At 33.3% G+C, this 15,093-nt stretch overlaps 2 protein-coding genes across 3 annotated transcripts in view; one reads left to right on the top strand and one right to left on the bottom strand.

Annotated features, from left to right (window-relative positions):
- The first annotated feature begins 656 nt into the window (after nucleotides 1-656).
- On the top strand, nucleotides 657-14,253 carry LOC100241716 (putative cyclic nucleotide-gated ion channel 8). 2 transcript variants are annotated; one of them, XM_010656786.3, is made up of 8 exons: nucleotides 657-977; nucleotides 2,432-2,549; nucleotides 3,875-4,454; nucleotides 9,814-10,026; nucleotides 10,279-10,583; nucleotides 12,593-12,704; nucleotides 12,836-13,072; nucleotides 13,153-14,253. In XM_010656786.3, exons 2-8 carry the CDS (start codon nucleotides 2,491-2,493, stop codon nucleotides 13,876-13,878), a joined length of 2,232 nt encoding a protein of 743 aa, XP_010655088.1. In that variant the 5' UTR covers nucleotides 657-977; nucleotides 2,432-2,490; the 3' UTR covers nucleotides 13,879-14,253. The 2 variants fall into 2 exon arrangements, with proteins under 2 accessions (XP_010655088.1, XP_010655090.1); XM_010656788.3 differs by lacking the exon at nucleotides 657-977 and adding an exon at nucleotides 3,220-3,309 and having other exon boundaries at nucleotides 2,463-2,549.
- Nucleotides 14,254-14,471: 218 nt separating this feature from the next.
- LOC100263772 (protein LPA3) overlaps nucleotides 14,472-15,093 on the bottom strand; it is a 43,440-nt gene continuing 42,818 nt past the window's right edge. The window contains exon 12 of the mRNA XM_002264316.5: nucleotides 14,472-14,798. Coding sequence (XP_002264352.1) covers nucleotides 14,739-14,798 — 60 coding nt within the window. The 3' untranslated portion in view covers nucleotides 14,472-14,738. The remainder of the gene's footprint in view (nucleotides 14,799-15,093) is intronic.

Below are 15,093 nucleotides of genomic sequence, written 5' to 3'. Positions count from 1 at the left end.
ACATCATATTTGTTTGTTATTAAGAACAAAAAATAGAAAACATATGAAGGTTAGGACATGGGTAAATAAAAGAAAAATACATGCCTCCATTTTTGTGTATTTATATTCCTTTTAAACATCCTTTCTACCTATATATTCTTGAATTGTTTTTTTTTTTTAAAAAAACCAAAAATTGTACATCCCCACCCGCACATGCTATACTCTCCGGATAAATAAATACCAAGAACCTATTTGGTAATTATTTTAAAAAATAGTACTTAAAAATGTCTTTTGAGAATAATTTTTGAAAACTGTTTTCTAATATTTTATAAAACAAAAATTCATTTGAAAATCAAAAATACTTTTAACATGTTTTTAATATTTTTAAATATATTTTAGAAATAAATTTTATGTCTAGTGTCTTATTTTTAATAATTATACGTGTTTACATAATTATTTTTTTAAAACAATTATTAGAAACAAATAAAAATAATTAAAAACAATTAAATTTATTTTTAGAAAACACTCTGTTATTATTTTTTTTTTTTGTTCTAAAAAAACTGAAAACTGTTATAAAAAACAGTTTGCAATCAGCCTCAAACTCTTGTTTCCGTCCTTGGAAAACCGGATCGGGAGTTGCGATTGTTTTTGTATTTTTATTGATATATTTTAGAACTCTAATTGGGCCAAGGACGGAGTAAGATGAGGCCTCCGGACGAGGATCAAGGCTTGGCCTGGAGGTTATAGACCGTTAATAACGGTCAATTCTCCATAAAAGAATCATTTCCACCTCTTTTTCTCCGGAATTTCCCCCAATCACTATCACCCCTCTCAATTAAACAAAAAAAAAAAAAAAATGAAATCAATGGAATTAAATTAAAGGAACTTTTCTCTCATATATCAAAAAAAAATCTTCATACATATACGTACATTTTTTTTTTTTTTAATTCTTGGAGAATATTGGTGAAGAATTAACCAGAAAGCTGAAGGAGATCTCAGTAAGTTCATTCTATTTTTCTTTATCTTTTTCCTTTTAATTGAATGCATATTATAAAAATCATACATTGTTCTTAATCGAGAAGCGTTTGCATGTGATTTTTTCTTATATTTTCTATGTCTATCTCATCAATTGTTGGGTTCAAATTCTTTTGTTTTGGGTGTTTCTTGAAAGAGATGTTTTTATTTGACGATGGAAAGGAATGGATTAGGGTTTATGAAGGTCTGAATGTATTTAAAGAGGCACATTGTGATTAATGTTTTGAATGATGTTACTGTGAGCCAAATTGTGTGAAAGAAGATAGAATCAATTTCCTGGTTTGGAAAATACAGCAGTATTATTGAAAAAAAAAAAAAAAGGGTTTTGTTGCCCTAATGATGCATTTCTCTTAGGCTATGTTTGGTTCCGGAAAATTTGAGGGAAAATGTGAGGGAAAGAAAATAGAAAGGAAAAGTGGAAGGGAAAAAAAATGAAGGAAAATATAAAATAGATTAAAAATTATTTTTATATGCCGCTTTAAACTCATTTAACTTTTTTTTTCCATTGTATTAAGATTAAATAATTTCAAATTGCATAAATTTCTAATTAATTTTAATTACATTTGTTTTTTTTTTTTTCGTATTTTTCATAGTAAAACCAAATATAAGAAAAGTATTCCGGAAACCAAACCTAACCTTAGAAAACCCAAAACATAATGCTTTGTTAGGGAAGAATGAATGTTAAGTATTATAAGAATTTTGGTGAAAATATAGGGTTTAGGTCAAATTTACAAAAAAAAAAAAAAATCTGAGTATGATCTTGGTGAAAATATCGGGTTTTAACAGGATATATATTGGTAAAATGGGAATGGATAATTTTGATATTGAGTGTGTAATGAACTTTAGCCCTTGTTTGCTTGCTGTTATTTAATTATCACAGTGAAATTTTTAGTCATTATTAGTAATTTACGTATATATATCATATTTAAATGTTATTGGGATATAAATTTTGTTGATTCTTATGATATTTCATTACAATTAATTATTTAAAAATTAAATTATTTCTTCCATTTTTCTTATAGTGATTGTAATGAGGTTCACAATATTAAATAAATAAATAAAAACACAACCCTTTTTGAAACTCAGAGAGTGCCTGTCTCCTGGACTTGGAATTGCATGGCTAAACTCTGCTCCAAGAACATGAATAAAATATCTGTCATTTCTTTAATGGCCTTCTTTGTCTTTGCTCCTCATATTAAGGCTATTAGATATTACGCTACATTTTTGCTTTCCTCAAGGATGTATGATTAGTTTAACAACCATAGTAGTTCAAGTATTATCATATATTTTGCTAGGGAATTCTGGTGGTATTACCGGATATGTTTCATTTGCATTGCTGGAACTCTTACTGATGATAATTTATGTTCAGACAAGCCGGTTCAAGTCTTGACTAGATTCTTAACTTCAAATTGTGCAGAGTATCCCAGCTTTGTCATTTAACCTCAAGTCTATTATCTATGTTCTCAATTTCACAAAATGTTCGATTGTGGTTACAAGTCACAGTATATTGGTGGCCAAAGAGAGAAATTTGTAAGGTATAAAAATGTGTTGTATTTTGGTCATTATTTGCTACCAAATTATTTGTTTTCCATTTATCTTTTTCTTGTATTTACATTTATAGAGTGGACTGTGATATTAAAATCAGCTGTGACGTTGACTCAAAAAATTTGGTGATCTCATATGAGTGACTTTAAAGTTATTGTAAATCTCTATATACCACATAGAGAGACTGACAGACAATGTGCCAAGAACTCGAATGAGTCCTCTTGTTAATCAGAGCCCTGATACCATTTTGAGCAACCAATCTTCCTAAAAGATTAAGTTGTTAAATAATGTGTATGTCGTGCTCTAATTGGGTTATTGGATTCCATCACTCTGTGTTTCTCAGGATTGGTCATTGGATTAGATGTTTGCTGTTACAAAACTGGAGAGTTCCTGCTTTCTTCGCAGATCAACTTTTAGTTTCAATTGATGAATTTCTTATCTATATACTAATTAACAGAGTTATGCATTTTTGGGCTACGTTCTTTTAAGGAAATGGTGGTTGAACCATCTCCAAGTTGCATTATTCCTTATTTCCTTTTGGACACTATCCTGTTAAGAGTAGTAGAAAAGTTGAAATTTTTATCAACATTCGTTTTATTCATTTAATTTACAAACTTGAAATTATGATTAATCTTTTTAATTGCTTCCTATTTTTGTAAGAAAAATGGAAGAGGTGAATGGACAAGAGGTGAATGGACGTGTGCTCGAGATAAGAACAATATCATGGCAATATATTTTTAGGATTTAATGGTGAGTCATTTAATTGACTTCTCCCATGTGTTTTAGAATAAAGCGTTGCTTTATTGTGTATGCATAGCAAGACTGGACTTAAGATGAAATTGTTTGAGTTTTGTTTCACTGTCAATATTTTCTTTATACTAAACCTCCTGTAATTTGACAAAGCTCCCGTATTTTGTTTCAGTTTAGATTAAAAATAAAATGTGTGGTTCAGTATCTCAGATTGGATTGACACTCAAATATGTACCTAAGATTTACCAAAAATTATAGAGAAAGATATTTGTTGGCATTTGAAACCTATCAAGTTATATACAGCTAGTTCCACAATGAGCCAGTAGAGTCAGTGCTGTGAATGCAAGAAAACTGCTCCATATTCTGTGGCATTATGTCGATAATAAACTTTCTAGTGTATGTGTTTGTTATCTCAATGGCATTGTTTGTTAATCTTCTAAATTCCAACTGATGGAAATACTGCAAGATGCCTAGTTTTATTTTTGAATACTGCTTCCATTTTAGAATGTTTTGGAGTGAAATGGCACCTAATTTTGGTATATACTGGCTTCTGTTTATATTATAGGTTGGATGACCTGGATTCAACATTGTCAGTGCCGTCTGACGGTATGAATAGATGTGCATTTAGTTTAGCAGGACTGACCCCTTGGGGTCGTCCTAACCGCCATTCCTCCAAATCCTTCAGAATAGGAGTGAAAAGGGGTTCTGAAGGGCTCAGGCATATTGGTCGACAACTTAGATCTGAAATAACGAAGGCAATGTTCCCGGAAGATCTTAAAGTATCTGAGAAAAAGATATTTGACCCTCAAGACAAATCCCTCCTACTCTGGAATAGGCTTTTCGTCATATCATGTATTCTTGCTGTATCTGTGGATCCTTTGTTCTTTTATCTTCCTATTGTCGATCACCAATCAAGTTGCCTTGGCATAGATCCCAACTTAGCTGTCACAACTACAACTGTTCGTACGATAATTGATGCTTTCTACCTTATTCGCATGGCTTTCCAATTTCGCACAGCTTATATTGCACCATCATCTAGAGTTTTTGGAAGGGGAGAACTTGTGATAGATCCTGCGGAAATAGCTAAGCGATATTTACAGCGGTTTTTCTTCATTGATTTTCTTGCTGTGTTTCCCCTGCCACAGGTTTGACAAACTATACTTGTATTTTTTGCTTTACTTGTCACATGCCTTTTTGGTTCCTCATACTGTTTTACTCAAATATGAAATTATGTTGCATTTTGAGCTTTTCCTTATATCATCTCATTTGCTTTAGAATTGTTTTCTATTAACTGCAACAATCATATGCTTGAACATGCCTCCTATTTTGCTGCATTGTTTTCCATGGTTCTAGAACAGATTTCATATTTTCCCTAATTTTTTTTGGGCTTTATTTGATTTCTTTGTTCCCTGAATTTCACATGCTTTTGTTGTTGAATATTCTGCTTTTGCAAGAATATTTAGCCACAACAATTGAAAAACTTTATGATATTTAAATGGGCATATAGTACACCCTATCAGTAAGATTTACCAATTGCATTGGACATTGAAATTTTGATGGGATGATAAAGTAATTCATTCTAAGTTATAATAACCTATAATTATTTAAGATAAAAGCTCATTGCCTTATGATGCACTTACTAAGAGGTGAAATCAATTTTTAGGTTTGAAGAAAGTTGAAGAAAGCTTTTGAATTTTTCTTCAACTTTTCTAAATAAGTACAATACTTTAAATAGTACAATATAGTTTGACTCAGTAGAGTTAAATGAAGAAAAAAACTAGTCTATCCTAATTATATTATGATTTCTAGGAGTACATTACAAAAATATATACATTTAATTCTCATTTATAGTCGTAATTAGCATAATTTTCTTAATAGAATTAGCATAATATCCTCCACAAGGTTGGTGGAAACTTCAAAATATTTGAAATATACCCACAAATAAAATAGATGCCTATAGGGCCTATTGTGCATCATTAGGGATTTTTTTAAAAAAGCCCGATGCAGGTTTGGGTATTTGAGAATTAATTTTCTATTATTTTATATGCGTTAACGAGGGCATTTTCTCCTATTTAACACATATAAAATAATAAAAAATTAATTCTCAAACAAAATAAGTTACATAAATTTATAATATTTATTCATAATATATTTATTTTAATATAACTAAAAAAATTAAATAGAAAATTTTAAAATTTTAAAAAATAAATAGGGCAGAGAGGTTTGGGAAATTCTCATACCTACCCTACCCCTCCCTGTTTAAATTCTTTATTGGGACGAGGATGGGAATAGGTTTATACAATGGGACAAGGTCGTGATGGGGGCAACCATCACGAACCTACCCCGTTGCCATCCTTTTGCATCAAAAAATGCCGTTACATTGAAGTTCAGAATTTATTGCTTCTCTCCAACTTTAGGCATCTGTTCTTGGCTTCAGAGCTGGTTGATTAGAGCTTAGTTAATCTTAGACAGTGTTGTAGCTAGTCAACTAGGGTTTGCTTTTTGCACTATCACTCCTCATACAAGAAAAAGGAATCTGAACAGAAACATCATCAGATGTTCCACTACATGACAACCAAAATGAGATTAATCAGGTGGTGAGACAAGTTGGGAACTTGACCCAATGATAAGCCCCTACTTTAAAATCCAGTTCATAATGAAATCTTTGAATTGGGTGATGTATTTGACATTCCATTTCATAATCAGGTGTCCAATCTTTTGGATGATTGATAGTATGGGTGGTCAAATCTAAAAATTAAATTCCAAAATTCCATGGTAAAGAGAAGTTTCAACTAAGAGGAAATTCCCATTGACAATAGTGTTAATAATTGTCAAAGCTTGGTAGGAGCAATCAAACTTAACAAGGCAATGAAGTGGAGAGGCAAGCATTAAAAATTGGGAAAAGATGAAGATAAAGCTGAGAGATAACTTCTTCCCCTTCAATTATGTTCAAACAATGTACAATCAAGGAAACAAGTTGGTTTATGAGCAAGCAAATGAGTTTCATCAACGGGTGGCTTAAATATGATTTCTTAGAGTAATATTAACTAGTAGAACATTTTCCTGGGCATATTGCAAGGTATTCATGAGGTCCTGCTTTTGTCTCTGGTTATTTTCAAAGGCTTTTTAGAAGTTTTCTTTGTTGAAAACCAGTAAAACTTAACTATTTAGACAGCTATAAATGTTTCTAGCTGGACACACTTCAATTTTGGAGATGATCATGAAGCACCAAGTGTTGAAACTGATACCTGAGAAACTGGGCAGCATATTACTCAAAACTTTGAGAGGACCAGCAGCCAAAGCTGGAAATAGCTCAGCAGTAACTAGGAATCAAAGTAATATTGGCTTTAGGTTCTTTAAGTGTGCAAAACAGGACTTCAGAGTATTAATGGATCACACTCTAGTGGATGGGATGCCAAGGTTGTTGTTAGTGTTAGAACCTCAACTAGCTATTTTGTAGTTTTCTTTAAGAAGGTACACCCAACATACATCATCTATAAAAGTAAGAAACAACTTCATCTCTGACGCATTAATTTCACATGAAAGACCCAAAATATCACTATGTACAAGTGAAAAAGGTTGAAATTTTTTATAGGTTTAGACAGGAACATGGGCATGATGGTATTTGGACAATTCACACACTTCACATTGAAAATTAGAAAACTTTTGTTCTTAAATAAATTCAGGTGCAAAACTTTCAAATGCGAAGAAATTGGATGTCCTAATCCATGATATCACAATTCAATTTCATTCTCATGAGTCAAAAATGTACTAACATGAGTAGTCTGAGACAAACATCCCCAAACAGCAAGGCCATTCTCAAAGTAATAGAGTCCATCCACCTCGCTAGCACTGCTAATGTTCTTCCCTATACAAAGGCCTTGAAATTCAGAATGAGTAGGAAAAAAATTAAGCCACACAGTTAAGATCCTTAGTCAATTTGCTAATTGGAAGAAAATTACAAGCTAGCTCAGGAACATGCAACACTGAATTTAGGACTGCATGCTCAAAAATAGTAATAGAACTCTTTCTACTGACTAAAGAAAAGACTCATCAACAATCTTAACTTTTTACGTACTTAAAAAGTGAAACAAGTAGGAAACAAACTTGATATACAAGTTGTAATTAGTTGCCCCTAAATATATGAACTAAGGGACGGAATTTCTTTACGTAGCATTAAAATCAATTAAAAAGCTACTTATTTAGGCTAGGTTAGATGGGGAAGAAAGGTTAGAATGAAAGTGTTTTTGACTGATAAATCTACTTTGTTGGTCCATTGTTCTTTGGTAAAGAGATTTGATCCAAGTTTTCTTGTATTAGCAGTAGAAACATTTTGAGAATATTTTATTGCAGCACGCAATCTGCTACTATTATGTCCAGCAAAATTGTTGCATTTCCCTCAATTCTATGGCTTGCCATGAAGTTTTTAGCATGTAACCTTTGTTTATCTTAGCTTACGGCAGTATTCACACAACAGTTTATGTTTCTCATCTCTCTTTTTATCGGTATTTTTGTTGCCCACTTGCCAAGGAACTGAAGCAGAAGAAGTCAAGGTTGGATTCTCAAAATTCAATCCTCCCATCATCACCCCTTCTCTACTTTCCTCCTTTCTAACAATAGTACAAACGTCCCTCAGCATCGAAGAGGCTCTTTGCTAAGAACTTGTCGACATACTTGACTAGCTAGAAATTCAAAAACACTTCTGTTTCCCACATCTCCTTGAATTTGGTGGCATCTCACTACTGCATTTCTAAGCTTCATCATAATAGGAATCCATTTCTTGCAATAACTGATTCATCTCATTATGGTATACAATCACCATATTTCCAACTTGTTTGGTCTCGTGTTCGACATTTACTATCATACAACCAAGTTACATTCCCAGATTCGAATAGGTCTCAGTAATAGCCATCCATACTTCTTGAGCAGTGGACAAAAAGAGAACCCTGACAAATGTCTGGCTCAATTAAATTAATATGCCAAGAGATAAATCACATAACCTTAGCTTTCTTAGCATTTGAAGCTTTGTATGCAAGATCATCAGTCTTTGGTGCACTCATTAAGGTATACAGATACCCAACCTTTCCTTTACTGTCATAGAAAGCTTCATAGATTATGACCACTACAAGACATTTTGGTCATTCAGTTTATATGTGGTTATCTGTAGCAAAGGATTGTCTGTAACACCCTGAGTCTATAATTGACTGGTGGGCAGGCCAGAGCTAACATTGTGAGTGATCTCTGACATTTCTCTATTAAATAATTAATCAAGGATACAGAAATATCAAGGTTAACAATGACCTATGTTAGCAACGAAGGCCAATTAATAAGGTCAACAATGATGGTAGAAGATAACACAGAATTATACCTGTGATTTACTCTAAAAAAAGTTTCTGATAAGAGAATACCGAAAAATCTTGAGTGGGTTTTGGTACCATTTCCAAATTCTGAATATATTTCTATTTCATCTTTCAAAACTGTATAATATGTTACAATGTGCAATGGGATCAACCTGGGAAAGGACGATTTACAGCTATAAAATTTTTAAACTAAAATCAGGAAATCTAGGATAAATAGCTACACAAAAACAAGAAAATGGGCATACTAGAAGACAATCTAAATATATCTACCAATTAGTCCAGAATCAAATAAACAGACCAAAATCTAAAGGTTGACTTTCTGTAAGCCCAATGCACAAAGTTTGACACGGGCAATGCCCTTGAGACATGGCTCAAGTGGTAAAGGGTTGAGGAGGGTTTGTGGGAGGTTCCAGGTTCAAGTCCCAATGGGAAAAAAATTTACCTATTAAAAAAAAGGCTGGAGAGGGGCAACAAAATCTAAACTTCATTACTGTTTAAATTAAATAAGCTCTACTCCATCCAACCACAAACCCTAGAGAGATAGAATGTAATTGGCCTGGCAAGACCTAAGACACCTCTTTGCGGACTATCGTCCATTTTCAAGAAAATTTGTTAGAAAAGTTAGTATAAATTATCAATAAAAATTTATGTGTATCCATTAGATAAGTAAATCCCACCATCAAGGTGTCCCAATGTAATTAAATCCCTTATTAGAATAAGACTTACATAACAGGAACATGTAGTGCGAACAAACAAGAGCCGCCATACCGAATCCCCCAATGCCATCAGGGACTGTGTGGTAAGCCCATAATCTGCAGGGGAAGGGATAACTCATTCTTCTATTGGGATTCCACCTCCTACCTACTGTTTAGGAGGCACCAGCAAGTTCCAGCTAAAGTAAGGAACTTCATGTCATAGTTGCTCCTGCTTTAAGCCCTTTGCAACAGCATGTGTAGGCCATCATATTTATCTTTGTATCATTGGCCTGAAGGGCATGTTGAATCATAAGTTACCCATATGTTATTAAATGATCATCTCAACAGCGTAGCTTACAGTAGATATTTCCAAAGTATTTCAAATGTTTAGTTCTGTTTCCTTAGAAGCATGGTAATAACTGATATCAAGAGTATATCATTATATGCAGATTATAGTTTGGAAATTTCTCCGCAAGGGAGAAGGCTTGGAGGTGTTGGAAACTAAACAGCAGCTACTTGTTGTTGTCTTTCTTCAATATATTCCCAGATTTGTCCGGTTTATACCTCTAACTTCAGAACTAAAAAGGACTGCAGGTGTCTTTGCTGAAACTGCTTGGGCTGGTGCTGCATACTACTTGCTGTGGTACATGCTTGCCAGTCATGTAAGTAGCTATATGATCCTATTAACATATAAATTATTAGAAACCGAGTGATGATTTTAAGTGCTAGCAATATCATGATTAACTCATTTTTAATCCTACTTAGAAACAAAATGGAATGATCTAAATCCCATGCCATTAACATACAAATGTCAAATCTTTTTCCTACACATCTCTTTCCCAGCAACATTAGCCAAAATATTTAAAGATGTCCTTGGAACAATTTTTTGACCAATATTAGATGGAATATTTCAGATTCTTGGAGCTTTTTGGTACTTATTTGCTGTAGAACGCTATGATGCATGCTGGCATAAAGCCTGTGTTGAGAGTGGGAAATGTGAGGTTAATTTTTTGTACTGTGGGAATCAGCATATGAAAGGTTATGGTGCTTGGCAAAATATCAGCAAGACTGTTATTGGTATGATGTGTTCCCTTAATGATGACAATCCACCATTCAATTATGGAATCTACACCCAGGCTCTAAGTTCCGATATTATTGCCTCTGAGAGTTTCTTTACTAAATATTGTTACTGTTTATGGTGGGGCCTACAAAATTTGAGGTAAACTTCTTCTTCTTGTTTGATACAGGTTTTCAATAGCATATGTTCTACCTTTCTTTTTTTCCTTCTGTTGGCTTAGATTGGTTACCACAGTTATAGTATGCCAAGTCATTGGGAAGCTGCTACTGCCATTTCAAATTGATGCTAATTTCTGGAGTAAGAGAAAACATAACCCAACTGACATTGGCTTTTCTCCAACATTATGATTGGAAAAAAAAAAAAAAAAATTCCCTCATACAAAAGACTTAGGTTATGTTTAGTTCCCAAAAAATACTAAAAAAGGAAAAAAAATGTAAATGAAAATAATTTTCTCATATTTGGTTGTTTATGAAAAATATCAAATATAATTAAAACTAGTTAGAAACTTATATAATTTTAAATTATTTAATCTTTCTATCGATGAATTGAAATAGGTAAAATGAGTTTGAAGAAACAAGTAAAAATAATTTATCAACTTTTAATCTATTTTTTCTTTCACTTTTTCTTTCCTTTTACTTTTCCTTTATGTTTTCTTTCCCTTGTATTTTTTGCAGGAACCAAACATAACCTTAGAAATACTTACTCTTCTCAGTATTTAATGATATATTAAATTAAAATAGATGAAAGTATAGCAGTATTTTCGAACCATATAAAATATATGATGAGGTATCTTAATAGGGGTTTGGATAGAACTATTAAGAGAGAATTACCATAGCAGGGTGTGATAATGACCATGAAAGGTCATCTAATTTCATAAGTATTCAAAAGTCTCAAAATACAAAAAATCAAATGTACCCTCACACTTTTCATTTAAAGTCAAGCATATCTCTACTTTGTCCTTTCTCTATTATTATTATTATTATTATTATTATTATTATTGTTATTATTATCAATAACCTATCAAATAAGAATAATATTAATACTAATACATATAAATAATATAATTATTAATCATAAATTATTTCCATTATAATAATATAATATTATTATTATTAATCATAAATAATATACTAATACATATGAATACTTTATATTTTTATTAAATAGACTTTAGAAATTTTAAGTTATTTAACATTATAATATAACTATTAAGAAAATATTATAATTAAAAAATGTTTTTATAATTGTTAAAAAATGAAATTAAGGTATGTTGTAATGTATTTAGTATACTTGTGTTGTAAGTTCAATACATAAGTGACACCTACCATTCATGTCTTTTTCTTTTCTAATCATCATTAACATCATCGTCATCAATAACATATCAAATAAGAATAATATTAATAATAATACATATAAGTAATATAATAATTTATTATAAATTATTATCTCATTAATTATTATTTTAAAAATATTATAAATGATTTATCCTAAATAATAATAATAATAATAATATATAATAGAATAATTCTACAAATTATTTTTACATTCCAATAATTAAAAATATAAAATTATTATATTATTTATTATGCAGATTTCATTAATTTTGCAATATAACTATTGAGAAAATGTTACAATAAAAAATTATGTTTATAATTATTAAAAAGCGAAATTAAGGCATGTCGTAATGTATCGTACTTTTAATGTATTTATATTGTAAGTTCAATACATGTCCATATTTCAGCATGAAACTGGGTATCGATCTCTTGCTTGTTTCTTGTTTTGTTTGGCATCAGCAATTGCTCTTTCTTCTTTTGTAGTTTTTCCCTCCTTAACAAATGATGTTTCCTATCAAAAAAGAACCTGAAGTCAACTCATGCTTGTTCAATAGAGCTTCATCAGATGCATTAAGCATGGCCTCCATTATAATGATAGGACAATTTTAATTTGAACAGTTTGTCCTAATTTTTTCAACCAATAATACCTAAAAAGTCAGTTTGGTTTGGTTGGTGCATCATGCAGTTCTTTTCACCTCTGCAATAAGCTCTTCCTGAGCTTTCTCTTCATTGCTAGCTAAGATGTTAAGTCATCTAAGCGCCTTTGAGTTCTGAGAGTTTCATTGATTAATTACATTGGTATTTTACTCTCTACAGTACACTTGGACAGGGGCTACAAACCAGTACTTATGCTGGAGAGGTTTTGTTTTCAATAACACTAGCTATTTTGGGGCTTATCCTTATGGCACTACTGATTGGAAACATGCAGGTAGTTTCAAAAACTTCAACCATGCATATTGATTTGAGTTTAGGGTCTGAGTGGGCCTTTTAAGGTTAATTTTGGTTTTGGTAAATTCTGGTATGCATCCTGTGAAATGGGTTGCCTTGCAACTGAAACAGACCTATCTTCAATCCCTGACTGTTCGGCTGGAGGAGATGAGGATTAAAAGGCGCGACTCGGAGCAGTGGATGCATCATCGCATGCTTCCTCAAGGGTTGAGGGAACGAGTAAGACGGTATGATCAATACAAGTGGTTGGAAACAAGGGGAGTGGATGAGGAGAGCTTGGTCCAGACTCTACCCAAAGACCTCAGGAGGGATATTAAACGCCATCTCTGTCTCAACTTGGTTAGAAGGGTACGTAGTCTATACTTTGGATGCCTATGGATTCATTCCTTCCTTTGATAAAAAATCTTATTAGTATATACATATGCAAGGTTCCTCTGTTTGCAAATATGGATGAAAGATTGCTTGATGCCATTTGTGAGAGGCTGCAACCGAGTTTATTCACGGAAAAAACTTACATAGTGCGGGAAGGGGACCCAGTAGACGAGATGCTCTTCATCATACGCGGTCGCCTTGAGAGTGTGACTACAGATGGTGGGAGGAGTGGGTTTTTTAACCGAGGCCTACTGAAAGAAGGGGACTTCTGCGGAGAGGAGCTTCTAACTTGGGCTCTGGACCCTAAATCTTCTTCCAACTTACCATCATCCACCCGCACGGTGAAGGCTTTGACTGAGGTCGAGGCTTTTGCCTTAACAGCAGAGGAGTTGAAGTTTGTTGCAGGTCAGTTTAGGCGTCTCCATAGTAGACAGGTTCAACAGACCTTCCGTTTCTACTCACAGCAATGGAGGACTTGGGCTGCCTGCTTTATCCAAGCTGCATGGCGTAGGTATTCCCGCAGGAAAATGGCAGAACTCCGGCGTAAAGAAGAAGTGGAGGAATATGAAGAAGAAGAAGAATATGGTGAAGAAGACAAAGAAGCAAGGAGGTTAGTTGGGGATGGTGGTGGTTCATCCACCCTTGGTGCAACCATCTTAGCTTCCCGGTTTGCAGCTAATGCTCTTCGTGGCATCCAGAGGTTCCGGAGCAGCAGTTCTACAGAGTTGTTTAAACTGCAGAAGCCTCCAGAACCTGACTTCACCATTGAAGACACTGACTGATTAATCACGCTTTATATCAGCCCTCATTTTACCTACTTACCTTCCCATGCCTCTACCCAATGTTTATGCATATATATACCATCCATCCCAACCCCCAATTGTAAATTCTGTGTTTTAGTCACAACGGTTTATCTAATTTCGTTAAGTCTATCTATAAAAACCCAACTCTGTTTGGCAGACAGGAAACTGTACTCCCCTTCTAGCCACTTTGTTTAGGAGGAAAAATATCTGAGGCTCCACTCCACATCATGAAAAAGAGGGAACTAAACTTGAAGGATGCAAATTTTTCGTTCCTTGTATATTTATTACTTTTACCACATCTGTAAACCTTTGCCAAGAGATATAATTGCAATCAATTTACCAGTATCTTCTCAATTGTTGCTGCTCAGAAAAAAAAAACAAACTATTTTTAGTTCTAACAAACAGGCCTACTGTTTTCAATAACAAATACCAAACAGGCCTCAAGTCTTTTGCAATCTGTTTTAGCATAGATTTTCAATTCTGTTGGATTTATTTTTCCTGCTTAAACATTTTCTAATATGCCATTAACATGTTGTGACCTCAGCCATGAGAAGGAAAGTCGGAAGAGGAGGTTGAGGGAAAAGGTGAAGATTCTTATCATTCAATCAGCATTAAGGCTGCGGATATACAACATCATCAATCAATAAACTGCATTGGAGTAAGGGAAAAGGATTACATTACAGTGGGAACTTGCACCAAAAAAATTTGTTGCATGCTAAGCCTTTACTTTCTTTGAGGCTGAATAGCCCCAGTGATAGGGGTGAAGGAGAGTTGTCTAGTTGGTAGTCCAAATCAATTGGAACTGCTAACCCTCTCTTTAACTGTTTTGCTGCTGCTGCTCAGCTCCGCCATGCAGAAGATGATTCCAATTCAACATCTTCTTCCCACCAAGTGGAGGACTGCAAATATTATGTCACAAAAATTAGTACACTGGCTTTTCAACTCATTCATCATCATTAATAAAAACATTTTGCATTTAACTTATGATTTAAGGATCAACCTGATACTCTGCCACTATCCTATAAGGCTATAGCGACATTTGATTCACCAATTCATGTGAACTGAACAATAATGTGGTTAGTGTGAGTCATTCTCTATCAACAGGCTTTAGATTGTTATCCTAATTAAAAATAATAATAGTACAAGTCATCTATTCACAGGCCATTATAACTCGAGCCAAAATGGTTTTCCTGG

This window comes from Vitis vinifera, chromosome 9 (genome assembly GCF_030704535.1).
Source record: "Vitis vinifera cultivar Pinot Noir 40024 chromosome 9, ASM3070453v1".
NCBI classification, from domain to species: Eukaryota; Viridiplantae; Streptophyta; class Magnoliopsida; order Vitales; family Vitaceae; genus Vitis; species Vitis vinifera.
The sequence above is the reverse complement of the archived record's forward strand: the minus strand, read 5'-3'. Positions and strand labels throughout refer to the sequence as shown.